General features: G+C 45.0%; 4 protein-coding genes across 5 annotated transcripts, besides 31 other annotated features; 2 read left to right on the forward strand and 2 right to left on the reverse strand.

Moving 5' to 3' along the window:
• Positions 1 to 641: part of a dispersed repeat that runs on past the window's edge.
• Positions 642 to 652: 11 nt separating this feature from the next.
• Positions 653 to 817: a mobile genetic element.
• Positions 810 to 813: a direct repeat.
• Positions 814 to 1,018: a long terminal repeat.
• Positions 814 to 9,142: a mobile genetic element.
• Positions 818 to 9,139: a mobile genetic element.
• Positions 1,090 to 2,319, forward strand: EKO05_0010014 (uncharacterized protein; the record flags this gene model as incomplete). Its single annotated transcript, XM_038943013.2, has 1 exon — positions 1,090 to 2,319. The coding sequence occupies one exon, from the start codon at positions 1,090 to 1,092 to the stop codon at positions 2,317 to 2,319; it is 1,230 nt and encodes a 409-aa protein (XP_038794570.2).
• On the forward strand, positions 2,643 to 4,607 carry EKO05_0010015 (uncharacterized protein; the record flags this gene model as incomplete). Its single annotated transcript, XM_059637665.1, has 1 exon — positions 2,643 to 4,607. One exon carries the CDS (start codon positions 2,643 to 2,645, stop codon positions 4,605 to 4,607), a length of 1,965 nt encoding a protein of 654 aa, XP_059493648.1.
• Positions 3,106 to 4,526: a mobile genetic element.
• Positions 3,130 to 4,514: a mobile genetic element.
• Positions 3,130 to 4,523: a mobile genetic element.
• Positions 3,172 to 4,514: a mobile genetic element.
• Positions 3,184 to 4,484: a mobile genetic element.
• Positions 3,235 to 4,520: a mobile genetic element.
• Positions 3,241 to 4,493: a mobile genetic element.
• Positions 3,241 to 4,514: a mobile genetic element.
• Positions 3,247 to 4,520: a mobile genetic element.
• Positions 3,256 to 4,190: a mobile genetic element.
• Positions 5,098 to 5,717: a mobile genetic element.
• Positions 5,101 to 5,690: a mobile genetic element.
• Positions 5,113 to 5,696: a mobile genetic element.
• Positions 5,122 to 5,696: a mobile genetic element.
• EKO05_0010016 (uncharacterized protein) lies at positions 6,747 to 7,677 on the reverse strand (the record flags this gene model as incomplete). Its single annotated transcript, XM_038942754.1, has 3 exons — positions 6,747 to 7,019; positions 7,067 to 7,360; positions 7,408 to 7,677. 3 exons carry the CDS (start codon positions 7,675 to 7,677, stop codon positions 6,747 to 6,749), a joined length of 837 nt encoding a protein of 278 aa, XP_038794571.1.
• Positions 8,147 to 8,174: a tandem repeat.
• Positions 8,944 to 9,142: a long terminal repeat.
• Positions 9,130 to 14,933: a mobile genetic element.
• Positions 9,143 to 9,146: a direct repeat.
• Positions 14,160 to 14,234: a tandem repeat.
• A 4,806-nt stretch (positions 14,934 to 19,739) lies between the features above and the next one.
• Positions 19,740 to 19,876: a mobile genetic element.
• Positions 19,877 to 20,149: 273 nt separating this feature from the next.
• Positions 20,150 to 22,017: a mobile genetic element.
• Positions 21,013 to 21,224: a mobile genetic element.
• Positions 21,016 to 21,224: a mobile genetic element.
• Positions 21,022 to 21,218: a mobile genetic element.
• Positions 21,944 to 22,028: a dispersed repeat.
• A 2,288-nt stretch (positions 22,029 to 24,316) lies between these two features.
• EKO05_0010017 (uncharacterized protein) lies at positions 24,317 to 26,563 on the reverse strand (the record flags this gene model as incomplete). 2 transcript variants are annotated; one of them, XM_059637666.1, is made up of 2 exons in its annotated part: positions 24,317 to 24,403; positions 24,455 to 26,563. In XM_059637666.1, the coding sequence occupies 2 exons, from the start codon at positions 26,561 to 26,563 to the stop codon at positions 24,317 to 24,319; spliced, it is 2,196 nt and encodes a 731-aa protein (XP_059493649.1). The 2 variants fall into 2 exon arrangements, with proteins under 2 accessions (XP_059493649.1, XP_038794572.2); XM_038942748.2 differs by having other exon boundaries at positions 24,317 to 26,563.
• Between the last annotated feature and the right edge of the window lie 1,167 nt (positions 26,564 to 27,730).

The raw sequence follows: 27,730 nt of genomic DNA on the forward strand, positions 1-27,730 counted from the left end.
CTTATGAACTCCAACAATCAGATAAGAGAGATCCTTTAGTCTCCTACTAATTAGGCTTACTTTATTTCTTAAGCAACTAGAGCTAGTGCTACCTAGGAAAGGAACGATGGCTCTTACATCACTAACGTAGCTAGGAATATTAACCTAAGACAAGGAGTAAATTACTTCTAAGGAAGAGAGTATAGTAACTCTTGTAACATATATAGAGAGCTAAACTACTAAGCCTATAAGTGTAAATTATACAGAGCACTTACCTACATAGGGTAGTGCAGTTTTTAACTTAACTAAGACAGTTAACGTAGATACTACTTTAGCCCTGCTTACTATTATATTAAACCTATCTAAGGATCTGTCCTGCCTACTTATTAACTTAATTAATTAAAACAGAAGATTTAAGAGTACTTTAAAGTTTTATAGGATGTCTTAGACTAGCTGGCCTCTGTAGTTAAGCCTAATCTATTTAAAGGTGTAGACTCTAGGCCTAGAGGGGTAATGTATAGATCTAGGCCAGGCCTAGACCTATAAGGAAAGAATATTAGAAGTGTTAGCGCACTAACTATAATAGATAATTATAAGCTAGACTATAAGTTATTACACTCTTTTTAGAACTTCTAAATTCTTTATAATAACTATTATAAAGTTTATAGTCTTAATTATATTAATAATAGGGATATTGTACTAGGGGCATATAACGTTAAAGATAGCTCCTCCTTAAACGCAGTAACTAGGTTAGATAAGGCACGCGACCGCTAAGTTAATACTGTCCTAGAAAGAGCTTAGAGAGCTGCGGTTAGGAAAGAAAGACCTTTAATATTTTTGTCACGGGTGTTCTCCCTACAACAGGGGATACCTCGGACAGACCCCGGGCCAAGCCTGGAGACCCACCGACCAGTATATAATATCCACACACCTGAAGACTCATCCATTAAGGATTCGTCTTATCTCTCAATATCACCTATTATTTTATCCCATATTGCTCTGCTCTATTGCCTGCCTACAGTGCCCTTATAATTCGAATCCTTCATACTTCCTCTCGGAACAGGCAGCCAATTGGCAGCAGAGAGACAGGAAAAAACTCAGCCATCAGCAATGGCTGGAGGACGACGCAACCTCCGCTTAACCACTAGCGACGTGGAGGAGTTGCCCCCTCGCGACGACCTCGGTCAGGAGCCGGATGCGCAACGCCGCGACGACGCGCCCAGGGTATCGCCGGCACCCATGGAGCCACCGCTCAACCCTCACATCAGGGGCGGGTCAGCCACCACGGCGGCAGGCATCGCGACGCCAGACGTCCCAACGCCACGCGTCACACAAATGGAGTTGCTACAGGCTTCTATCCCGTTGTTGCTGGAGGCACTCAACGAGGCAGAATTGTCCGGCGCCCCCGAACGAGAAATCGAAATCCGGCAGCGGCAATTCAACCGGGCAGTGGAGACCCTGCAGCGGACGCACGTTGGACCCACGCCGGGTAGCCACCGCCCAGCGTTCGACGAGGCAGGCAAGATAATGCGAGTCCTCAACAACGTCCAACCTAAGCCACAACTTGGGACGGATAACAAGCCTCTATCGACCCAGCAGGTGGACCAGTGGATTAAGGACATAGACACGGCGTTCCAGTACGCTCAAGTAGTTGAAGACTCCGTGACCCGCACCTATTGGATCATGGGCACTATCTACTATAGTGTCCATCGAGAATTGATCCAACAACGTATCAACGAGGGATCAATCCGAACTTGGGCCGACCTCCGCGCAGAGGAGGAGCAGCTTGTACAAGACCCAGTCTTCACTCAGTACGAGAACTACGATAAGTACTTCAACTATGAGTGGAAGGCCGACGATTCCGTCAACACCTTCCTAATGAAGTTGAACAAGCGGGAGTCTCTACTGCCCCGCAACTTCGCTAAGTTTGACGACGGCACGGATGACTATGAGTTCAAGATAGCGTTTGTATGGAGCCTTACTCCCCACGAACTCCAACGTGAGATCCAGCGCAATGGCAGCCTGGAACACATCACTGAGTGGATAGAGTTTGAACGGGCCCTCCGTAACGCAGAGACCGCAACAGTCCCCTTGAACTCAAGCCTCTGGGCTGAAGGCAGCGGTCGAAACAAAAGACCTTACTCTTCTCCTAATAGGGGAGGATTTAAAAGGCACCACAGCCGGGCCTCGACCCCCTCCGGGAGCGACGCCGGAAAGCAGCCGGGAGACTCCCGGCCAGCAACCAATAACGCTAATTCGTCAGGCGGCAAGGGGTCCCATAGGGACAATTACCACCAACAATCCAATAGGGGTGGTTATTATCAGCAACGGGGCCATTAGAGAGGCCGCGGAGGTGGCAACCAACAGTCCAGTGGAAGCAACCAGGGAAATGGGAAGCCCTAGTCGCCAACCTTTCCCACCTACGACTGGGGCCGGAAACCAAAGGGAAGCAGACCCGCATAGCGGTCACTGTCCAGCTAATTGACTCTGAGGGCAACCCTAAAACTCTCCGGGCCCTGTACGACTCAGGCTCGGAACTGAACCTTATCGCCGCACAGGTAGCCATAGACCTAGGACTCAACCCGGCGGGGACTGACCAGCGACCGAACGCGGTGGTCCTAGACGATACAAAGCTGTCGTTGATTGAGCAGTACCAGTTGACGATGGTCTGCCACAACAGCAAGGGAACACCCAAAACGGTTAGGCTAACCAAATTCTGGTCTACACCATTTGTTGGGTACGACCTAGTATTGGGGTATCTATGGCTGGCTGAGGCAGACCTATGTATCCGTTTCTCCACAGGAACCTACGAGTGGTTCACTGACGACGTCGAGAGAGTCCAGCTGGTGACCGCCGAACAATTGTTCAGTGATCTGGAGCCAGGCGAGCAGCCATACCTGCTACAGCCCGAGAGTCTGGGCATGGGTGGTCCAGCGGACGTCCATCGGACGGACGCCGGACAGACGCCGGACGCGCCCCTCGCCGAATGGTCAAGGATCATGGCAGTGGGAATCGACGGCGGCCCCATCCCAGAAGATGACGCCCCAGATATGGAGGAGCTCAAGTATGTGCCAGAGCACCTCCATCACAAGTGGTTTGCCTTCAGCAAACGGCAGACGAGTGTGTTGGCACCACACCGGGAGTATGATCACTCCATAGATATCGAGGCTGGTGCCAAGGTTCCCAACCTCCCGATCTATAACCTGTCCCGCCGAGAGCTGGATATACTCCGGGAATACCTCGAGGCGGCACAGGAGAAGGGCTGGATCCGCCCAAGCAAGTCGCCGGCGGGAGCCCCCATCCTGTTCGTCCCCAAACCCGATGGTACTATGAGACTGTGCGTCGATTACCGGGGATTGAACAAGATAACCATCAAGAACCGGTATCCTATCCTACTGGTGAGCGAAATGATGGATCGACTGTCGAAAGCGAAGGTCTTCACTAAGCTGGATCTACGTGACGCCTATCACAGGCTCCGGATCAAGGAGGGCGATGAGTGGAAGACCGCGTTCAAGACGCGATACGGTCATTTCGAATACCTGGTCATGCCGTTCGGGCTGGCCAACGCACCAGCCACGTTCCAATCCTATATCCACCGAGCCCTGGGAGGCTTACTAGATAGGATCTGCGTGGTGTACCTGGACGACATCCTTATCTATTCCCAGAACGAGGAGGACCACGACAAGCACGTTGAGGAGGTCCTAGATCGTCTGGTTGAGTGGGGGATGTTCGCGAAGGCAAGCAAATGCGTCTTCTCCAGTAAATCAGTGGAGTTTCTGGGATTCGTCATCACCCCAGACGGTGTGGTAATGGACCCTGAGAGGGTCCGTACCATCACTAAATGGCCCAAACCATCTAGTTATAAGGATATTCAAGTGTTCTTAGGCTTTGCCAACTTTTATCGGCGATTTATATTTAACTATTTAGGAATTGTCCGGCCGCTCATCGACTATATGACGGCCGCCCAGCGCCTGGAGGAGGACTGGGGGGTCCCCGGTCAAGAAGAGGGGGGGGCGAAACTAAAGAAGAGTTGGAAGGGACTAACAAAATGGTATAAACCATGGCACTGGCCAGAGGAAGCTCGCACGGCGTTCCTTACGATTAGGGAGAAGTTCACAGGGGCCCCAGTGCTTCAGCACTTTGACCCGAACAAGCCTATTATCGTCCTTACTGACGCGTCAGATTTCGCCATGGCAGCCATCCTGTTGCAACCCCAAACGTCCGACCTGGCCACAGAGCTTCACTGGAAGCCTGTGGCGTATTGGAGCCGGAAGTTCACGGGCCCATCCATCAGATGGCACACCCACGATAAAGAACTGTCTGCGATCGTCGAAGCCTTTAGGCAATGGAGACACTATCTCAAACACGCCCCGGCGACGATCAGAGTACTCTCAGATCACAACAACCTGAGGTACTTCATGACAACGAAGGAGCTCTCTCCTAAACAAGCCCGATGGGCGGAGGAGCTGGCAAGATTCGACTTTGAAGTCGAATACAAGCCGGGACCTGAAAACGCAGCGGACGGCCCATCGAGGCGTCCAGATTACGCACAAGGTCTTAAGGTTGGAGAACAGCAGGCCCTGCGGGACGCCATGCTACCCACCTTACAACAGAAGCTTCGGATCTAGACAATTCGCGAGTCCAGGGCTCAACACGATGCACAGGCAACATCTGGGCTTGACGTGCCCGTGGCAGACCCAGCAGGGGTCCGGCAACCACCCGAAGTCGTCCCTGAGGAATTCCACCGGCATCAGGTCGGCCATAGAGATTCGTCTCCCACGGATCCCGATCCTCCATCCATTGACCAAAGTCAGGATCGGCCCGTTACCGAAGCCAGGGGACCGAACTTTGACGTCGCAGAAGCTCTCCTTCGTAGCCTAGACGGCAGAGTCGGTGCCCCTACAAACCTTGCGAACGAAGCCGCGCAAGGAGATTCCGCTTTTGCCCTGGATACACCAGCAATCCTAGCGGATTTTGTCAAGCAGGTCCAGCAACGGGACGTACTATACCCCGGAAAGCTGTCGCTGACGACCGGGACGGATGGCGGAGCGAAGAAGGCACAACACCACTGGGAGGTTGACCCCAGTAGGACCTTACGCAGGAGTGGGAAAGTTTAGATTCCCGATGATATCACTCTGCGCCACACTATCCTATCAAGGAATCACGATAACCCTATGGGAGGTCACTACGGCGTAGATAAGACCGCCGAAGTACTTAAGAAGAAGTACCATTGGCCAGGGCTGATGAAGGACGTACATCACTACATCCGAAGGTGTCCCGCGTGCCAACTCCACAAAATCAGGAGGCACAAGCCGTGGGGCTTACTCACACCACTTCCAGTCCCTAATACTGCCTGGCGGCACTTCTCCCTTGACTTTGTGACAGACCTACCGAAGTCAATAGACGCTAAGGGGAACGAGTACGACGCTATACTGGTCCTTGTGGACCAGTTTAGTAAGTACGTCCGGTACCTACCCTGTACTAAGACGATCACTGCCCAGCGCCTGGCCGAACTGTTGATGGAACAGAGCTTCTCGAAGCAAGGACCACCAGATACGCTGCTGTCAGATCGAGGTTCAGTGTTCACCAGCCAATTTTGGTCTGATATTTGCTACCACCTGACGATTGACCACCGGCTCAGTACGGCGTTCCATCCCCAGACGGACGGGCAAACGGAGCATCAGAATCAGGAGTTAGAGACGTACTTACGCATATACATGAACTACCAACAGGATAACTAGGTAGACCTCCTGCCATATGCCGAGTACGCCTACAACTCTAAAGCTCACTCCGCACATGGAGAATCTCCCATCAAGGTCGCCTTTGGCACTGACCCTAAGGGATTTGACGGGATGCCTAATGAGCACTGGCTCCGAAAGCCCCCAGCTGTCTGGGACAAAGACGGAACCACGCCGGAGCTGCGTAGGCAGGTCGCCGGACGCTTAGAGCGCTGGCACGACATGTGGAGAACAGCAAAAGAGGCCTTAGAGTACACACAAAAGGGCAACGCCTGGTGGTACAATACGAAGAGGTCAGAACAACACTTCGCCGAGGGGGACTCAGTCCTCCTGCGGGCCAAGAACCTGATGACGAGCCGTCCTTTAAAGAAGTTTGACGCTCGCTACCTTGGACCATTTGTGGTACTCAGGAAGATAGGAAAGCTGGCGTACAGGCTGAAGCTCCCCCCATTGATGGACAGAGTGCACCCGGTGTTCAATGTATCATTACTTGAGCGCTAGAGGGAACCCCTGGAGAACAGCGGGTTTTAGCCAGGTCCTATCAGTATACCGGAAGACATTCTGCCTGGCGACAGGTATGAGGTCGAAGGTATACTGTCACACCGAGACACTGTAGCCCGAGGAAGGGAGTACAGAGTCAAGTGGCTGGGTTGGCCTAACGAAGAGGCAACCTGGGAACCACTTGACCATCTCGACCACTGCGATGAGATCCTTCAGGATTATCACCAAAGCGTTTGCGCGGGTGATCCATCGGCGGGTGACCGGGCAGTGCCTGGGGAACCAACGCTACCAAAGCGTAAGAGAGGACGTCCTAAGAAGTCTGCCTCCTAAAAAGGATATCCTTCCAACCCAGCCGAGAAGTGAGGATGGACGCTCCCAGAATAAGTGCAGCTGGTGGCCGAAGGAGGCCCGGCGTCTATCCGATACATCACTGGCAAGAATGGCACGTTCAAGTTAGAAGAGAAGATCAATTGCAAGGTTCATCAAAAGTCACTATAGAAGTGGAGAGTCTTTACGACTACTACCACACTAGGCAGAAGGACCGCCACGACCCGCACTCGGGCTCATTTCGAAGGAGGGGCTACGGCGTCGACGGCCACCCGGAGTGAGCTTCGTGGGCGACGCAGATATCCTCTCGAAGGCGGCAGTGGGAGCCTGGGCGGACGACGGCAGGTCAGTACCATAGTAGTACCAGCGCTTCTCCGCCTCGTTCGCACGACCCGTCTTCTGGAAGTGCTCTTCGAGCACGGCATCGATGACCACGTTGTTGGGCAGCTTCGCGCCGACCGTACCGACCGCAGCCTACTCATGTCAGCCTCAAGAAAAGAGGGGAGGAAAACAACACTCACAATATACCGCTGGAGGTTGTGCGACCGGGAAACCTGGCGCGCTTGGGCGTACTCGGTCTCGGAGAGACCAGACTTGTTGACGCGGCGACGAACCACAGCATCATAGGCGACAAAGCCGTTGCGACAGCCCAGAGCGTAGTCGTAGGCGGTCTGCCAGAACGACTGAACGGCGTCATCGACGGAGTCCTCAGTCGCCTGGTCGCCTTGCCTGGCAGTCTCCTCGTTGGTCTTGCGGAGGGCCCGATCGATGAGGAAGTCGAGCATGTTGACGGCTCGGCGGAAGACAGGGTCGATCTACACACATCAGTCACGGACAGACACCGGGGCGACACAGGAAATACCTCGACACACTCGCCGACCTTCGCCTCCACGCAGCCGGCGCACACACCAAAGTTGTCCTTGCGGAGCCCGTACCCACCAGGTCGACGGAAGACGTACATGAACGACTCAATGGTGCCCTTAGGATCGTACTTGGAGTGAGTGGTCAGGCGCGTGACGCTGCCGCGGCACCAGTATCGCGAGAGCGAGGGCTGGGGCTGCATGTTGTCGGGCAGCTGATAGACGTGGTCGGGCAGAGCCTGGCGGGCGATGTGCGAGGGCGGGGGAGTCATGTTGGGGGCAAGAGTTGAAATGGGCAAGAGTTGGATGGCAGATGAGGATGGTGGTGTAGTGATGAGGCACTGTGGGTGGGGGAAATACAGTCCTTATATACACCAGGTGCCCGCCGGCCCAGCAGGCACCCGGCAACGACCCGACCTCTGACCGCTCTCTCACCTGGGCGCAATTCACGCGCAAACAAACAAAAGTTTGCCTGCACCTAGGCAACACTTCCACCGACAATTGGATATTGTCCAATAATCTCACCCGAGATTCACGTTGCAAACACAAACACGCTGGAGCCGGACCACGCTGCGCGAGAGTTCAGGCAAGGCGTCAGGCATGGCAAGGCTGACAGCTCACTGTCACAGGCCGGCATGCGGAGGAGATCCCCCGTGAATGAGCGAATCCCGCAGACCAGTTCGCGCAGGAACAGGCTGCAGGAGCCGCTGGCGATCCTCTCGCGGACGTCACCGGTTGGGGACTCACTCACTCACTCACTCACCACTCAGGCCCCAGGGATTTCGATCCCTGGCACAAGGCACCCGACCACCTAGGGGGTCGCGGAGAGTATAAACAAAAACGTCCACACGCAGGGCAGACCCCGGCCCAGTGCCGGTCGCCACTCGCGAGACGCAGGGAGCGGATAGCCCCTACACGTCTGACGAACGACAGTCACGCTCCCCACGGGTTTCAGAGCCAAGGGACGCTTCGGCGTTGACCTTTGTGACGTCCAACAGTCACGCTCCCCACGGGTTTCAGAGCCAAGGAACGCTTCGGCGTTGACCTTCGTGACGTCTAACAGTCACGCTCCCCACGGGTTGAGCCAAAGGCCGCTTCGGCGATTGACCTTTGTGACGTCGGGTTCGAGCCACTGCTTACCCATCAAGCCATGGAGCTGACAATTGCGGACTTGACCTAGGTTGAGACTCCGGCAAACAAGGAAGCGTCGCGACGACGGCGTAGCTGGCGTCTATAGGATTGCTCTTAACAGCTACCCGGCCTCACTTGATGCAGGAAAACCCGGTCGCCCGGCAACACAGCGGTGCCGCCCCGGTAGGGCACCGAGGAAGCGTCGTGACGACGGTGTAGCTGGCATCTGTGGGATTGCTCTTGAAACAGCTACCCGGCCTCACTTGATGCTGGATAGTCACCCCAGGCCACACTACATTTCTCCTGCCTAAGTTTTTCCCTCTACAGGAGGTTTTTCTGGAGCTTAATAATGGCGCTGGGGATTCCCCAAAACGGTTCGGGACGAACCTTCAGAAGGGGGGGGGCTATTGTCACGGGTGTTCTCCCTACAACAGGGGATACCTCGGACAGACCCCGGGCCAAGCCCGGAGACCTACCGACCAGTATATAATATCCACACACCTGAAGACTCATCCATCAAGGACTCGTCTTATCTCTCAATATTACCTATTATTTCATCCCATATCGCTCTGCTCTATTGCCTGCCTACAGTGCCCTTACAATTTTAATAAGCTATAGTTAAGCAAGCATATAATAATGCTAGAGATAGGTTAGCAGTAGATATTAAAGACTTGTTAAGGTTAAGCCCTTTGCTAATAGAGAGCAAATAAATAATACCTTTTACTAGTTAACCTTACAGTTAGCTGTATGCTATTATTAAACTGCGATTATAAGAGAGAGTATTAGAAACTATTCTACTATTAAATTAGCAAAAGAGGAAGTATTTAATAACTAGCTTAGATAATAGAATAGCGGACCTACTTAAACTATCTAAAAACAAGATTCTAACTGTAATTCTTTGTTAAGAAGTATAAGGGATTACTATTATAGACTTAGTCTTATAGGGTTATATCTAAGCAATGTTCTAGAAGCTTATAAAGGAGTTAGACTCTAACCTAATAGTTAGCAGGAGCGTTAACATAGCAATCCTAGGGGCTAGAGGTTCTAGCTAATTAGGGGTTAACAGGTCTTACTAGTTAACTGCTAATTAGCCAGAAATTATAAGAGTCGGCACTAGCGCTAAGTTTAGCAAACATTACCCTGCAATTAAGAACAGCAGGGCTTAATGCTTTAACGTTAGATTAGAGAGGAATGCTTGTAGGAGCTACTAAGTAGAAGCATATAGCAATACATAGGACAATAAAGATCCTCTAAATAAGCTAGCTAAAACTATAGAAACTACTAGGTTAGAGACGCTAGTGCACTAAGATTTACTAATATGCTAGGGTTGCATTAGGTTATATGCAGTTAGCTGCTTAATTAACACTAGAGCTTAGATAAATTTAATAAGGTTTAGTGCTTCTTAAGCGCTAGGAATAGTGTACAAAGAAATAACATACCTAATAGGGAAAGAGTAGGGCGTTATTACAGCTAATAGTAGTATAGATCTATTTGTTAGAACGTTGTAGAATGTCCCAGTCTAGATTAGAGAAGTTACAACCTTAACGCACTTTAGACTTATAAGGAACCTAACAAGATTAGTTATCCTTAGAACGCTATAGTGCTTGTTAGTAAGACTAGCTATACAGTATAACGTCTTTAGAAGAACTACATGCTATATTATATCTAATAATAGTAGAAGGAATGCTACCTTTATTGCATCAGACCTATCTCCTTACTACTCCACCCTAGTAGAGCATAACTAGAATAAGGGAAAAGTTAGGGGAACTCCTTAATTAGGCTAGGATGTTCTGATACTAGTAAAGACCTAACAACACTAAAGTTCTGTTACTTAGCAGAAGTGAACTACTACTTCCTACGTACAGCTATAGATTTAGGAATCTTAAAAGGCCTAAGTGGTTTTATCTTTACATAGAACAATGCTAGCAGTCTCTAGTAGATCTCTAAGGGAGGGGACCTTAGGCAAGTACATGCAGATAAGGACTTCCTTATCTTACTATCCTAAATAAACTTATAATTATTAAGGATAAGAGGTTAGTATAATATAGTTAAAAACTAAGAAGCTAACACACTCTACAAACAAGTAGGGGTAAAGGTTTAACCTATTAATAATCTACAACCTAATAAACCTATAGAACTTAGTTAGAAAGACTAGAAAAGAGTTATATATAAACAACAGCAGCTAATACTTAGTTTAAGGCTACATAATATTAGGCCTTTTAATTACTTATTTAAAAGGCAATATGCCCCTTTCCTAAGAGGAAAAAGGCTTACTCCCTAGAGAATAAAAGATTAGAAGTTTAGTAATACTCTATTCCTAGCAGAGATAGCACTCTTTAAGGAAATAATCCTAAACAGAGAAGCAGCTATAGCTTTTACTTTTTCTAAATCTAGGCAGATTTAGAAGGAGGTTTTTCTTCTATACTAAATTAGGACAATTCTACACAAAGCTTAGCAGGTTAAGACCTTCCCTGTTGTAAGAAGTCTAGAAGGAGAACTTGTTAAGATGTTAAACAAAAGGTTAGAGTAAGGAACACTTAAGTAATGCCACAGTTAATATAGAAACCTATAGCATTTAGTGTCTAAGAAAGATAGTAGATTTTAGTTTATTAATAACGCTTAATACATAAACAGGGTCTCTGTTTAAGATGCAAGAACCCTACTAACTACAGACAAGTTCTCTAAGAGGTTTGCTAGCTGTAAGATTATGTTACTTATAGACTTCTTCTCTAGTTATAACTAGATAACACTGTACAAAGATAGTAGAGACATAACAGCAGTTATAATACTAATTAGCCTTTTACAATTGTATACCCTAGTTTAAGGGGCTACTAACTTAGTAGCTGTCTTCTAAAGAATTATAATAAAGATTCTTAAGGATTACTAGCTAGATACACTTCCTTTTCTTAATAACGTTACTAGCAGTAGTCTAAAGACAGATTACAATAGCAAGAAGGCTTTACCTAGTGTTAGGTAATATATGCTTAAGCACATCTAGTAACTAGACAGGGTCCTTATAGACATAGAAAGAGCTAGCAGCACAGTGTTAGGACTTAAATGCTACTAGGGACACAATTAATTAGGAGTAGTTAGCTATAAAGTTTTAGTAGAAGGACAATATCTAGCATAAAAGAAAGTTAACAAAATTGTAAATTAGCTAGAGTGTTAGAACCTAAAGGAGGTCTAGATGTTTGTAGGAACTGTAGTGTACTACCATATCTAGATACCTTTGTTTGCCTTAAAGGCAAAGCTACTATTCTAGTTATTAAAGAATAACGTAGTATGGCAATAGGGCAACGCAGAACAGAGCTTAATGTTACTCCTAAAAGAGCATATTATTAACACACCTGCGCTTATAACAATATCTTACAAAAATCCTAGTTTAGTTTTTCTCTTAGTTAATGCAAGCAATAAAGGTGCAGAAGCATGCCTTAAACAGATAGGCCTAGACAGAAAACAACATCTATGCAGGTTTAAAAGCACTGTCTAGTCTAAGGTAGAAAGTAGGTAGCACTTAACAAAGCTTAAATGCAAGGCAGTTATTTAGGCACTTAAGAAGTTTAGGATATAGCTATATAGTATACACTTTATTATTAAGACTAACACCTAAATATTAATTGCCTAGCTAAATAGGTTGTTGTTAGACCTTCTAGGCTTAGTTATAAACAGGTAGCTTACTGTAATTCTACTCTAGGACTTTAAAATACGCTATGTACTAGGAAAGAAGAACGTAGTTACAGACGCACTATTAAGATACCTAAAGCTAGAGGGGTAGGAGAACCTAGATAAACCTAAATCTAATATTAAAGAGTTTGTTAAAAACCTAATAGCAAACGTAGTGTTAGGTAACTAGGTTAACACAACAACTACCTAGATTCTAAGACAGGAATACTCCTAGGAATTAGAGGACATTGCTGTTTTTCTACACTCTCTAAAGACCCTAGTTAGGTTAAGTAGGAAAGAGTGCAGGGCTTAGAAGAAGAGAGCTATAAACTTCTTTAAGAGGGACAGCTACTTATTCTAAAAAACATTAAGGAATATTACTATTAGGTGTGTAGTTAATAATGTAGATATCTAAACTGCAGTTATATAGGACATCTACTAAACTATTAGTTATAGGGGTATAAACGCAGTGTTCTCTATAGTCTCTTAATAATACTACTAGCTTAACATGTACAGGAGTGTTAAGAGAAAAATCTCTACGTGTAAGGAGTGCTAACTTAGAGTAACTAAGATTATAAAGGATATACTAACTAGTACCTACTCCTATACGCTGTAGGAGTTAGTTACTATTAATATTATATATATGCTAATAAGCAGAGGCTTCTAGTACCTAGTTGCAGCTAGAGAATACTTAAGTAGGTGGATAGAGGCAAGGGCGCTTTATAATAACAAGTTGTTAACAGTAGTAAAGTTCCTATACAAAGACATTGTCTGTAGGTAGAGTACTATAAGAAGACTTATAGTTAACAGCAGACTAGACTTTACTAAAGTAGTTAAGAGGCTTACTTTAATCTATAGGATTAAGAGGGTACAGGCATCTACACACAACCACTAAGTAATAGGAAAAGTAGAGGGTAGATATAAACCTATTATTAACGCACTTATAAAACTTAAGGGGTTATAGGTAGATAACCTCCTAATAGTGCTCTTAGCTAACAGGATCTCTATACAATCTATAGGATACTTAGCATATTAACTTATTACTAGCTAGAACCTAGTTCTTCTAATTAAACTGTTACTACTAACATAGCAAACACTACTATTCTAGAAGGTTAAGAACAGAGCTTAACTACTCGCAATTAGAGTTATATAGTTAGATCTCTAGGATTAGTTCCTAAAAGATGTAGTTAGCATAACTAATTAACTAAGAGCGTTAAAAAAGGAATATTAGGACAATAACAACAAAGTTTGGTATAAGCAGATTAACCCTAGAGACCTAGTTCTACTGTAGGACTTAGTGGGACAAATTAACATATCTAGAGATAAGAAGTTATGAAAGAAGTAGCTTAGGCTATACTAAGTGTTACTTAACAGAACACAGCTAGACAGGGGCACCTATTTGCTTAAAGACCTTAATAGAACTAGCATGCTATATACAGTACTAGGGTAGAGAATAAAGAAGTTCTATAAGCGTTTACTAGAGGATATTTAGTTAGAAGAGAAGGGACTTATAAAGGTATAGAGAGAAGATAGCTAGAATAAAAACTATAAGGACATATTTCCACAGAGCAGATAAAGCAAGGCTGCTAAGAATTTAAGTACCCCTATTCTAGCAGTTAAGGGAAGAGCACCTGCTGGTTATAATTTACTAAGCATTAAAATCTACCCTTAACCTCTTATATAGTACAAAAGACTATAATACAAAATATATAATAACTTATCTAATTTAGACTCTAATAATAAGGAATAGTAGTGCAGTCTATAGGATGGACTGCTAAAGATAAGGGGGTAACGTCCTAACTGCTAAAGCTACAAACTGATTAGCAGTTGCTAGGTCTTACTAGTTAACTCCTAATTAGCTGAAACTTAACGCTAGTAAAAATAACTTAGCCTAGGCACTTACTAAGTACAGAGAAAGGTACAAGCTAACAGCTTATAACTAAAACAACTGTTTATAAACAATTAATAATTATAGCAAGTAAAAGTAAGTAAGTAAAACTATAAACAGTAAGTAAAAAACATAAATAGTAAGTAAAAGTGCAGAAGAAAAGCAGGCCTATAGCTGCCTAGAACACTCTTAAAGCAGAGCCACCCTGTTACTTCTAACTCTCCCCCTTACAATATTAGCTTATAACTTCTTTATATCTACTTAACTACACACAAAGTTTATAATATTGTAGTAAAGGGCAATTGCACAGAAAGAGCTAGAACCAGGAGAGGGGGTAGTGCGGTAGTTATTAGTCTTAAAGGCTATTAAGAGTAAGGACATTACTAAGGTTGCTAATATCCTAATGCTATACATAGAGGGATCTATAGTTAGCTAGTTTATAATAGAGATTACATAAGGAGAGCTACAGGCGCAGAGGGAAAGGCTTAACTTCTAGATAAGTGCAGTAGTTACTAAGTTTAACAAATTAGCAGCTATAATACACTTAATATTAGATATTATCTAGTAAATTCTAAACCTAGTTGCACAATATAGAGGCATAAGCAACTTTAATAGTTAATACCTAGCAATCTAATTAGCAACAGACTACAACTAAAGGAAGATAACAGAAATAGCACAAGCTATAAAGTACATCTACAAAAATAAGAACAGTAAAAATATTCTAGTAAACGTAGTAACACTATACTGCCTACAGTGTGCTATAGAGTATGTAATACTTAACTTAATTATATACTGTGTCTGCTAAGTAGACGCTAATAACCTTGCTAAGTTTATTAACTTAGTAATAAAGCAGACGGCAAGCCTACATTAGGAAATAGATGCATCTAGTTTAGGTAATCTGAGCCTCGCGTACAGCTTTCGCGCTACGCCTAAACAAAGAATTGGCCTCAGCATCTGCTATAAAGACGCCTTCTCTACTGTTACCTTTCCTCTCTCTCTTCCTCCTATTACTCTCTACTCTTATTTCTTCTATCCGCCACCCCTCGTCTGCGCTTAGTTGCCGCCCCCTGCCTACATAACCCAGCTATACCTTATAAGGCATTTCCTTAAACCTAGCTACCTGCTTAGAAAAGTTAGACTGCCTTACTATAGTGCCTAATTGTCTTTCCTTTAGTTATAATATAGGTTAACTACTCTAGCCCTTACATAGGCAATATCCTCTAGAATTTACACATTTTTAGACTTTTACTTGCAACGTAACGTAACAGTAACAACTTTACAAATAGGACGCCTTATACGTTCCTTCTGTATAGGCTTAGTCCCTATTTCTACACTAGTCTTACCTAGAACACATCTACAGTTAAAGGAGGGATGCTTGCATGCTGCATAGTCTAGCCCTTTACAGTGCTAACTAATTAGCCTGTTTCTCCTTTGCTTTTCTCTAGCATGTGCGCTTCTGCAAAGCACTGTCTTATGTATAACTTAGTTAAGACAACCTTACTCCTTTAGCTGAACACACCCTCTAATCCGCTCTGTTAGCAGGCGCTACTTCTGAACTGTCTCTCTCTTGGACGCGGTTAGTCACTTGCGTAAGGCGCTAGTTTTGCGCTTAGGGTCTTACAATACTTTGCTACGTATAGGATACCTACAGTGCCTATAATATTGCAGTATTGTAGTGCAACAAGTAAGTGTTAGAGGTTAAGAGACAGGTAGCTGGCAGTTCAGCATTACTGTTGGCGTAGCAAGTAAGAGATAAAAAGAACTGTAACCACATCTTGCTTACAGCTAGAAGAACACACTTTCTAGTTAATGGCACTTATGCCAGCTCTTGTTATCTAGCATTACTTCCTTCTACCTTTAGTCCTTCTCTGTAATATGCTGGCTGATCTGGGCTTAGATATCTACATGCTGCAGCTTAGTCTGTTAGTAATAATGCGGCTAACCTTTGTTGTCTTAGGTGCGACGCTGTAGTGTGACTAGCAGGGGCTGTGTGCATAGACGCTAGTAGCTAATAGCTTGACTTTAACGTTGGCATAATCTGTAAGGGATGGGTAGAGCCTGCTCTACTACTATTCTGGCTGAAACAAGAGCGCTCTCTGGTAAGTAGTGTTCAGGCTTGTGTCTCAGTCTGAGTTTCCCAGCGTTGTTATTGCAACTACTTTAGTTGAGTAGATACCACAGCCACTCTCTCTGGTGTTACTGGTTCTTCTAGGACTGGACCTAGCGGTATTACGCGCTATAGCACTTGCATACTGCTTAGACTTTGTAACCTCTGTGCAGGGTGCTTAAAATTATGTAAGACGCTAGGAGTAGATCTTATCTGGCTTATGCTGCAGCTGATGATCTAGTAATCAAATAAATAGCTGGCGATTAAGGGCCCTTTCTTAGCAAGTCTAAAAGAACACTTAGGGGAGCGCTTAGAGAGTTATACATACCCTTAGTAACTTCTGCAGTAATAGGTAAGTTAAGAGTAAGATATTGTTAAATGAGGAGAGAAGCGCTGGAGACACTGAGCATAGACACTGCGATTAGTTTAGCGTTGTTACCTAGATGTCTTCTTCCCTAGAGACGTTGTTAGCTTAGTAAGTTGTTTTCTACTTAAACTCCTAGACGCAGCACTATTTCCTTAGCTAGAGTCTATTAGATCCTACTACAATCTTATAATAGCTGCTTTTACTTTAGTTCCTTAGACTACTTTATCTTAGTTTAGACATTACAATTCTGCGTTACTAAAGCGTACTAAATTAAAGACTAAGGCTAATGTTATAGGGAACAATCTTTATAGAGATTATATAGAGAAGGCAACTTATAATCTAGAATTACTACACTAAGGTATTGTTTGCTCTTTAGTTATGTAAGCAACTTAAACTAGGCTAACTTATGTGCAGATACTAACCTTTACGCTGTCTCTTAACAGACATTACAATTCTAGCTAACAGGCCCTATTAAGGGGATAAACTTAACAATTTGCGATGTATTTAGAGCAGGCTATAGCAAAAGCATGTACAATGTTGCGTCTAGTAACTGTTACTACTAGCTTGGCTGTAAATTGCTTAACAAGGGAGTAATAGGTTACGCCACACGCGTTGAAACATTAGATTTAGCTATAAAAGGGTTGCTTAACAGAAGCATTTAAGGTAATTATTTAAGTTAGCTGTAGTGCTGATGTTACTAATAGGCATAGATTTTTATCTGGTTAACACGTTTAAAGAACGTAACAGCGCTGTAGATGTTTAGCCTAGTAATAAGGCCTCTAGCTATTAGGAGAACAACTATAACCTAATTGTTAGCAATAAAGAAGACTTTATTAGCTAGCGCTGTAATCTTAATGCAGGTATAAATCACGCTTTCTCTGCAGGCGATGTAGAAAGTTCTTGTTATAGTAAGTACCACTGAAATACTCTATAGGGCTATGTTAACACTGTCTAAGAAAGATTACTAGTAGAAGATAGAGTGTTCTTTAATATTATTGGCGTAACAAACAGACTGTCTGCAACAAGTAAGCAGTTATGTTATTCTTTAGTTGTTAGTACAATAACAATTAACCTAGCAGCAGCAACAGACGTTGTAGTGGAGACAGAGCTAGAAGGCGCCTATTTAGCTAAGTAGTAAAGGCTGGCTAAGCAACAGCTATAGAGTCCTATACTTAAGTCTGTATCTACGCTTAAGTTAACGTCTCTACTAAACCTTAGCGGCCAAGCTTTCTGTTCTATTCCTAGCCCTTAAGCTGCTGCCTATAAAGACAATGGTGCCACACATCTAGTCCTGCCTCTAAGCGATCTCCGCGATAAAGAAGACAACTAAGGCGCAGATGTCTAGGGAAAAGTTAATAAACTACTGCAGTTAAGAAGATCTATCTTTTCTTTTAAAGGGATAGAAGGTAAATATAATGTTATTCTAGATGCTAACTAGCGTGTAATAAACAGACGTGGTAGCAGTAGCAAAGTTAGGGAAAACTTTAAAGAGGAACCTAGCTATAATAAGGTATGTAATACCCCTCTATTAATATTAGAACAGCGTAAACGCAAGGCTTAGGCACCTAAGATGGGACGCAAGTTATTAAACACTGTCCTTAGCCTACTAGACTGCAGTACGGTACCTACAAGGGCACAACAATAAGTGAGACTAAGGCAGCCACAACAAAAGCAAATGCCGGGACGGCCCAGGATTAATAGGGGGCTTCGATCTTGCTCCCTACAATCATCCTCTCTAGACACAATAGCTTGCAATAGAACTAACATTAACTATAGACCTAGTCTTAATATATCTAGTAAGATAACTAATCTTACACTCTGTATTATCCCAAATAGGTTGTTAATTGTGGCAGCAACTGTCTAGTGTTGTAACTCTAACCTGTCCCTTAACCTAGTAGCTTTAGGTTATAAATTCTTTAGTAAATAAGGCAAAGTTATCTGTATAACCTAGCTATCGCTAGACTTATAGATGCTGCTAGGTTACTAGTTTAAAGATAGTGTCTTAAGCTTCTGTAATAGTGGAGGCTTAAATGTAGAGTAGATGAGTAGTTCCTATAATAATGTTGCTAGTTATAGAACAGACTACTCAGACAACACCTAGGACAAAGAGGACAAGAATAGAGAAGAAATTACAAAAAACCACAGCTAACAAACGCATAAGCAGTGGCTAGAGTTAGATGAAGTGCTTTTACTCTTATTAAAGGATAGACAGGGTATAGAGTGGGAAGAGATATGTAAACGCTTCCCTAGTTGGTCGCTAGGTGCAGTAAAACTGCGCTACTACATATTACGGAAGAAAGGCTTGTAAGGCTGCTGCAATATTCTTTTTTTCTAGATAGCTCTAAGTATGCCTGCAGTTGCATTTAGTTCCTTACGCTACACCTTAGCGTGGCTAAATGCGACTACTTCGCTTTAGCTTATTAATCTGCTATTGTTGTAGACTTGTAGTGCGTTAAGTGGCGTTTGCTTTAGTCTTTAGGATAACTTGTTATATAAATTAGATCTAGAATGTGATGTTTATAGTTAAGCTTTTTAGTTATGTAGTCTGTATCTTAGAAGAGCTACATTGTTAGTATTAAAAGTTAGGAAGTAAGTGAAAGCTAAATTAGATAAGTAGCTATTTACTTAACTAAATGGTGGTTAGCTCTAATAATACTAGCTGTAATTTTCTCTATAACTGTATCTGTGTAAGCGTTAGTATGCAAACTTTATAGCTTAAAAGTACATGTCTTAACTTGCATATTGTACTAGTTAGGTGCCTAGGAGGAAGAATGGGCATGGCGCTTACATCTACAACTCTTAGGTTTTAAACTCTGTAGACCTTTACTCTTAGATCTACAACTGCTATATTATCCTTCTGCTAACCTATCTTACATGTGCAGGAGGTATGCTAGATAGTTATAAGGCTATCCTGCACTACACTAAGAATTATCTTATTACTGTTCTTGTCTATGCCTAGCTAGTACTTATTGCTAATAATAACCTCTTATATAGTCTTAGACGCCTATATCTAGCGTATGCAGCAGTATAGAGTAATAGCAAGTTCTTAGTTAGCCTTTAACGTGAGCTAATTAGGGTTAATAAGTAGGGGGATATTTATTAACAAAGACTAGATTGTTACGTTGCTGTAGGATGTTAGAGTAACAATACTACTAAGGATTATAGTATATTATTTTCTATTTAGAGGCTGCTATAATATAGGAAGAGAGAAATTGCTAATGTACCTGTTACTGCTAATAAGTTGTATGCTATTAGTGTTAGTGTTACTCTATAAGTATGCCTAATCTTACCTTAGCCTCTAGCTAATTATCTGTAAACTCGTTTAGAGCTTCTGTAGTTAACTACAAGAAGTTTTACCAGAACTCCTATAGCAACTTCTCCTAACTAAGGAACTTAATAATATTAGATAAGAGTACACCTTTGCTCTTTAGAGCATAGTTAACTAAGGTATTAGTAAGCGTAACTAGACTGTGTAGCGTATTGTTAAGCGTATTAAAGTTAACCTTATAGGCTGGTCTAAACATAATGTAGTCCTACATATTCTGTTCTACCCTAGGGCAATTAGCAACTACGTTAATATTAAACTTTTAACGTACCCTACGGGCAAGCCGCTCAACAGGCGAGCCGCTCACTTTTGCCAAGCCCCCACCAAACTTCTCCTCCTACACCAATGTCTTCTTAACAACACCATTTAGACGCGTTAAAGGAAGCTCAGATACAGCTTGCGCTCCAGGCTCTTAAACAAGACGCGAATCTCTCTTAGTAACGCGCTGCAGCTATCTACAGGGTCCCTCAAAAGACACTAAGCAACTAACACACAGGACGACCTTCACGCGCAGATTCTATAGCCAACTTACAGAAGCTGGACAACAATAAGAAGGAGGTAATTATTAAGCATGTTCTTAAGCTAGATGCGCAAGGATTTTCCTTTTAGCTCTTAGATGTAGCTACTATAGCCAATTCTTTGCGCGCTAAGTGCAATCTAGGCCCTATTAGCGTAAACTGGCCTAGTACGTTTGTTAAGCAACACCTAGAGCTTAAAGTCAAGTTTAATTGCAAGTACAACTATAAGAGAGCCCTCTGTAAGGATTCTAAGGTTCTACAGGGCTAGTTTAGCCTAGTAGCTAATATTAAAGCTAAGTATAGCATCTAGGATAAAGACACATATAACTTTAACAAGACAGGCTTTATAATAGGCTAGATCTCCCCAGAAGCAGTTGTTACAGCTTTAGAACGACAGGGTCGGCCAAAGGCTATCTAGCCAGGCAACTGAGAGTAGGCTACGGCTATAGTAAGCATTAATGCCAAAGGATAGGCTATTCCAGCCTTCCTTATCTTTAAAGCCTACTACTACCTCTCTGCCTGGTACAAAGAAGAGGATCTGCCTTATAACTGGGTTATTAGAGTCTCTAATAACAGCTAGACTACTAACAAGCTTAATCTTAACTAGTTAAAGCACTTTAACAGGCATACAAAGGAGCGTACTATTAGCACCTACTGTTTGCTTATTATTAATAGTTATAAGAGCTACAACTCTCTTAAATTCCAGCAATACTGCAAGGATAACAAGATTATTACTTTCTGTTTACCTTCTTACTTATTACACCTTACACAGCCCCTTAATGTAGGTTGTTTTACTACTTTAAAGAAGGCGTATAGGCGCTAAGCTAAAATACTTATATATAACCAGATTAACTATATTATAAAGACAGAGTTCCTGCTATGCTTTATACGCGCCTACAATGCTGCAATTACTTCTAAGAACATCTAGAGAGGGTTCTAAGGTGCTAGATTAGTCCTATTTAACCTAGACCAGGTTATAATGGCCCTTAATGTAAAGTTGCGCACTCTATTACTACTACTACCTGTTAACAACAAGCTCTGGCAGTTACAAACCCTAAGCAACACCCTTAAACTTAGGTCGCAATTAACGCTTGTAAAGACAAGGATTTAGAGGCATATAGATAGTTCGCCTACCTCTATAGTTAAGGCGTTTAAGAAGGTAGTAAAAGGGGCAGTAATAATTGCGCATAAGCTAGTGTTGGCGCAACAGGAGATTACTTAGCTTTAAGCTGCTAATAAGGCAGCTATACAACAAAAATTATATAAAAGAAAGTAAGTTTAGGCAGAAGGGACCCTAACAGTTAAGGATAGCCTGCAATTAACAACTCTGAAGGAGTTTGGGGCGCGTAGTGATGGGAAGAAGGCAAAGAAGCAGGTGCGCGCTGAAGGAGGTAAGCCCTCCTAAAGACGCTGTAGACAGTGCAATTAGACAGGACACAACGCGCGAACGTGTTAGAAAGAGGTAGAAGTAGTTTCTAAATAGTATTACAGGCCATACTGCACTTTGCAGCACTAAACTAGGTTGTTTTGGGCCATAATAGGGTGGAGTTTAGTGGGGGCTTGGCAAAAGTAAGCGGCTCGCCTGTTGAGCGGCTCGCCCGTGGGGTACGTTACAGGATTTCTTTAGGTCTAATACCTAACACTATTAGTAGCTAAGGACTGTAAAAAGCTCTAGCTAATACAATTACTTCCTTTAATACGTAAATGTTGTAGGTTAAGGCTAAAGATTGCACAGTAATGCTAGTTATAGTTTTATTCCTGTTAAAGATGATTTTTTATGCTATAGTGTTAGCGTAGACAGTAAGCTTTTTGTTATTAAGTGCTGTCTAGATATACTTATTAGATGCGCTATTTATCTAATCTAAAGAGCGTATAAATGTCTAGGTGTAATACATGCCTAGTAGTTTACTATTATTAAATAGACTTGTCTTATTCAGCCTAAGGGCAAGAAGGGACTTCTTTATCTACGTTAAGAAGGGGGAAACATAGTTTAAGTATCTAATTTAGGTAGGCCCTCTACGCATCTTAAAGGCGTCTTTCTTATACTATATAGTAATATTAGCTCTACGTACAGTATTATTTAGTTCTGTAAAGTTAATAGCCTTCTTAAAGTATAGTCTGAAATTTAGAAAGGTATAGCTCTTATTACTAACAGTATTAGCCTAGGTTTAGTATAACCCCTTAGTGCCCTTATAACAAACAAGTGTACGTTTATAGTAGGCAAAGACAATTTGTTGTACCTATGGTGGATTAAGAAGTTTAGGGCGGAACTACGGATTTTTTCGCGTTAGCGAATGATTTAAGAAATATGTTGGAAGCATACTTGTGTTCTTTTGTGTATATTCTTGTAGCCACTTCAAAGCATACTTCAGAAGCTTATGCTTGGGCAGAGAGCGACTGGTTTATGTCTACACTACGATAACACCGCACGTGGGGTGTCCAGGTTAACACTGCAGATCCACACTCTGCCAGTCCCAACGCCTATACTGACTCTGTTCCCGCACACCGCAGAGCATGACGGTCGATACTCTGATGGTATCCACAACAAGTTCCTGCTGTTATACATGATCCATATGGCATCGGAGCTGAGGGTTGTGCCTAGATACTGAGGACGTGCGGGTTCCAAGAGACCTGGCTTACTAGGACCTCCTAGGTCGTGTATGGCAATGGGGCCTATCTCAGTTCGGAGAAAGGAGCTAGTCGGATCGAAGGATAGGCTGTAAAGAGTCTTGCCAATGTTAAGCGTCTGCAGACACGCCCCGCTGCTCGCATCCCACACCTTGACCGTGTTGTCCCATGACGCTGACGCCAGCTTGCTTAAGTCGTGCGAGAAGGCTACAGAGCTAACACTGCTGCTATAGCCCTTAAACATGTGCAGTCACGCCCTGCTGCTTACATCCTACACCTTAACTGTGTTGTCCTATAACGCTGACGCCAGCTTGCTTAAGTTGTGCAAGAAGGCTACAGAGGTAACACTGCTGCTATAGCCCTCGAGCGTGTGCAGACACGCCCTGCTGCTTGCATCCTACACCTTAACTGTGTTGTTGCGTGACGCTGACGCCAGCTTGCTCGAGTCGTGCGAGAAGGCTACAGAGGTGACAATGCTGCTATAGCCCTCGAGCGTGTGCAGACACGCCCTGCTGCTCGCATCCCACACCTTGACTGTGTTGTCCTATGACGCTGACGCCAGCTTGCTCGAGTCGTGCGAGAAGGCTACAGAGCTGACACCACTGCTATGGCCCTTAAGCGTCTGCAGACACGCCCTGCTGCTTGCATCCCATACCTTAACTGTGTTGTCCTATAACGCTGACGCCAGCTTGCTTGAGTCGTGCGAGAAGGCTACAGAGGTGACAATGCTGCTATAGCCCCTGAGTGTGTGCAGACACGCCCTACTGCTTGTATCCTACACCTTAACAGTCTTGTTGTATAACACTGACGCCAGCTTGCTTGAGTTGTGCGAGAAGGCTACAGAGGTGATAATGCTGCTATAGCCCTTAAGCGTGTGCAGACACGCCCTGCTGCTCGCATCCTACACCTTAACGGTCTTGTCTTCTGACGCTGACGCCAGCTTGCTTGAGTCGTGCGAGAAGGCTACAGAGCTGACACCACTGCTATGGCCCTCAAGGGTCTGCAGACAAGCACTCCAGCTGTCGCTCATCGCTGGCTTAACAGTGATTCCTTTTGACTCTTTGTGCTGGAACAACCTTCTTGTCGCGCTCCATGTCGGACTAAACAATAATGCAGATGTATATGTTTGCAGAGGGTAGTTCTCAATTACTCCTTTATGGTACATGACGAATCGGCTAGCATCTTGAGCAAGCTCAGTAAGCTCATTCGCATCTTCCATTACCTACAAGAATTAGCGTGTGCAATAAGACGATCGTATAACTGCATTATCTTTGTATGCCGTACCTAAGCTAGAGAGCATAGCTTTGTCATCGAAATCACCCCTTTCCCCATGCTTCTGCACAAACTGAGCCCTTCTAGCCAGTAGAGATACTTCTGCTTTATGAACTCATTAACGGCACCTGCGACTTTTAAACCACTTACACTATCTCCCCAAGACATGGGCTTCGAGTCGTACAGATGGTCGATCCAGTAAACGCACGAGTAGCGCACAGTCGCCAGCGGATCAGGATTGGGTAGTTCAGCCTCATCAATCGAGATGCCTAGCTTACCAAGGCTATACATATCACGTTTTAGTGTGGTAGACATGAGCTCAAGCGACCGAATGAATAGGTCATAGTGCATCTTGTTCTCAGAAGGAAGCGCTGCAGCTCGCATCTTATCGCTTAGATAGTCCTTGGCTGACTGGTGAACGAGGTAGACTTGCTCCTCACGAATCGTTAGGAATGAGCCACACATCGCTACAATCTTCCTCGCAGTGTCCGCCAAGGCTGTCGCCCGACATGATAAGCCGCGCAAGCTGCCCATCTCAGCAAGGTAGAGCGGGCGGTATGCGATTGCTGCAGTGCAGAGCAAAGACTGACAGATGTCCGTATTCCTTGGCGACAACTGCCGGATCTGGTCCGTCATGCGATCATATAGCTGGGGCAGGCCCGCTGGCGCTTCTTCTACTACCGCGAGAGGGTCCCAGCTTTCTGGCTTCTCAAGCTCTTGCATCATCAAAGCAACCCATAGAAAGGTGCCGTTCGCCTTGCAGCGCAGCTTATCTCGCACTTGCTCTCGCAAATCATCCTCTTCGAGCGACTCGAGGCTAGACAGCTTCTGATCGATGTATGCATCCACTGCTCGAGCCACCTGCTCCGCATTCTGCTTCAGTTCCAGGCTCAGCTTCGCCGTGTCGCCAACTGACCTGAGCTTCTGCTTTATGTGACCCTCGTTCCGACTCGACACAAGCCACTTTACACGAGACGACGACGCCGCAGTACGGACGATCAGCTCCAGCAACTTGGGCAGGTCTATCGCGCATTCATCGAGAGCATCAACAACTAGACAGCTTGACTTCAGGTCCTCATCCTGCACTATGCATGTGAAGATTTCGGATAACGCTACCCAGGCGTTGGCGTCTTGGAAGAGAGAAGCGCCTGCTTGATCGTATCTCTTCCGCAAGTGAGATGTCAGCCGCGGTTGCTGCTTAACGAGCAGGTAGATCAAGCCGCGCAACACCGCGGTGGCGCTGTTTAAGCGGGAGTCGGTACCTTGACAGTAGAAGAAGGACACATCATTCGTCGACTTCTTCAGCTCGTCGATAATGCCACAGAGTAGCATCGTCTTGCCCTTGCCGGGATCGCCTCTGATCCACAGCAGTCGGCTGTGTGGGTCCTGCCGCCATTGTTGGAAAGTAGCGTTGTTGAGCACCCAGCGGTAGGAGTCAGCTAGCAGTCCGCCTTTGGTCTCCTCGATGCGCTTCTTGTCGTCACGCGGGTCCGTGTGGCGTACGTCTTGAATGCATCTTTCTAGCTCGTGAATCTCATTCATCAGACGTCTGAAAGCACCAGCTGCACCTTCGCCATACACCGGCGCTATGTCGACACTGAAGATACCTTGCAGTGAGTACGCTCCATCTTCTTCGCGTTCGGTTTTCCGGCCTTCTTTCCACCGCAGTCGCTCGTTGACGCTGAACTGAGAAAGAGGGGCTCCGTCAAGCGCTTCGGGTGAGATGCTGGTGATTTTATGAGTCAACAACTTCAGCGATGTTTTATCACCAAGCTTCGCCCACTCTTGGGAGAAGAACTCGACAGTGCTTGGAGCAAGCAGCTCTTGAAGCGTCCAGCCACGCGTGAACCATCGGCTGTCCCTAAAAGCAGCCTCCCAAGTGAACTTGCCGAGCTTGGCGTCGACTTTTCTCTTCCTTGTCGATACATCCGATAGATACACATAGCATCTCGCCGCGTTCTGGTACCAGCGAAACATCGATCGGATGGCGTGAGAGAGCTCAGCCTTGTCTGTCTTGTCGATGCAGCAGGTGTCAACCCAGAAGTACTGTAAGCGATCTTGCCGTGCTTGTTGTCCGCAGTAGTGAATCTTATCGTAGCCACGCTTGGCCTTGCCATCGCCGTCCTCGATGTCTGCGAAAGTCACCTCCTCCGCATCTGATCCCCACGTGTGTGATAGTATCGCATAAGGCGGTGTCGCGCGATCGTCGAAGCTTACGATCCCGAGCTCACCACATTCGTCGTAGTGCAAAAGACGCATCGGTTCGGGTGGACGTGTGACAGGCGCATGCGGCGAGGAGGAGACGCGAGAGGCTCGACGCGGCAGTTTGGTAGGATGAGAGCGCCGCGGCTGGCTCTCTAAGAAGAGCTCACGGAGAAGGGTAGGAATGGCTACAAAGCCCCGGGTAGCTACACGGTTGAAACAGCGGTTTTAGTGTTGCAGGCTGAAGCTGGTGGTTTGCACCATGTTCTGAGCTCTGAGAGGATGCCAAACGGTCTGGAGGCGGATGACAGATGCGGCTGATTGCGCTCATGCAGGCCCAGCACAGCCCCGACGAGTCGCATCTTCGCAATGACCACGCCCCCATTGCGATGCACTTCCCATTATCAGTTATCTACTAAATCAACTTATCTCGTTTGTTACAGTCGCGAGGTGGCTGACCACAGACGGCGGTGAGCGCATTGAGACGTTTCCGGGCAGCGTGGCTTAGCGCTGGGATTGAGGCCACGATGCCGCAACGAGGCTTAAAAATCACTCGAAACAAAAACGGAAAACCAACAGCGTGCGCCACAGCTCGTCTCCGCGACCGATCCGCAGTGGCGTTCCGACTCGCTAGGTTGCAATTTGTAATCTTCTCTCCTAATTAGCAAAATTGCTAGACTACACACTTCTTTAGTTAAAAGAGCTTCTAACGCCTAAGGGTACAATCTTCCTTAACTTCGCTTACTTCTAACCTCTCTAATCCTTACAAAGATCTACTAGGCTGTGAATAGATAGGGGGGCACTAACAAAGGGTTAATTAACAGTGTTAACAAAGCAATTAATAGCAGAGCTAGTACAGCAGCACTTATTCTTAGGGACAAATAGACTGGTGTAGAGTTGACTAAACAATGCTGCATATCAATCTAAGGTCTGTAGATGAGTGAACAAGAGGCTCTGAAAGTCCGGAGTGCGAACCTGTATCGTTACACCGTGCGTCTCGGCACGTATGGACGGACCTTAATTAAGTTTTTCTTGGTGTAGGTATTGCGTGTTGAAGTGGTAGTATGATTTTGGTGGGGTGGCTCATTGTGCCGTCGGGCTCATTGTGCCGTCCACCTCGGTACGACAACGCTTTGCTTGCGACACGTCCATAGAAAGGCCTTGTTGTGTTTGCGTGGACAGCCTTCTACTAACAGTGCAGGACCAGAGACTATAACAATGTTC

The sequence above is a fragment of the Ascochyta rabiei genome, chromosome 18, assembly GCF_004011695.2.
Source record: "Ascochyta rabiei chromosome 18, complete sequence".
NCBI classification, from domain to species: Eukaryota; Fungi; Ascomycota; class Dothideomycetes; order Pleosporales; family Didymellaceae; genus Ascochyta; species Ascochyta rabiei.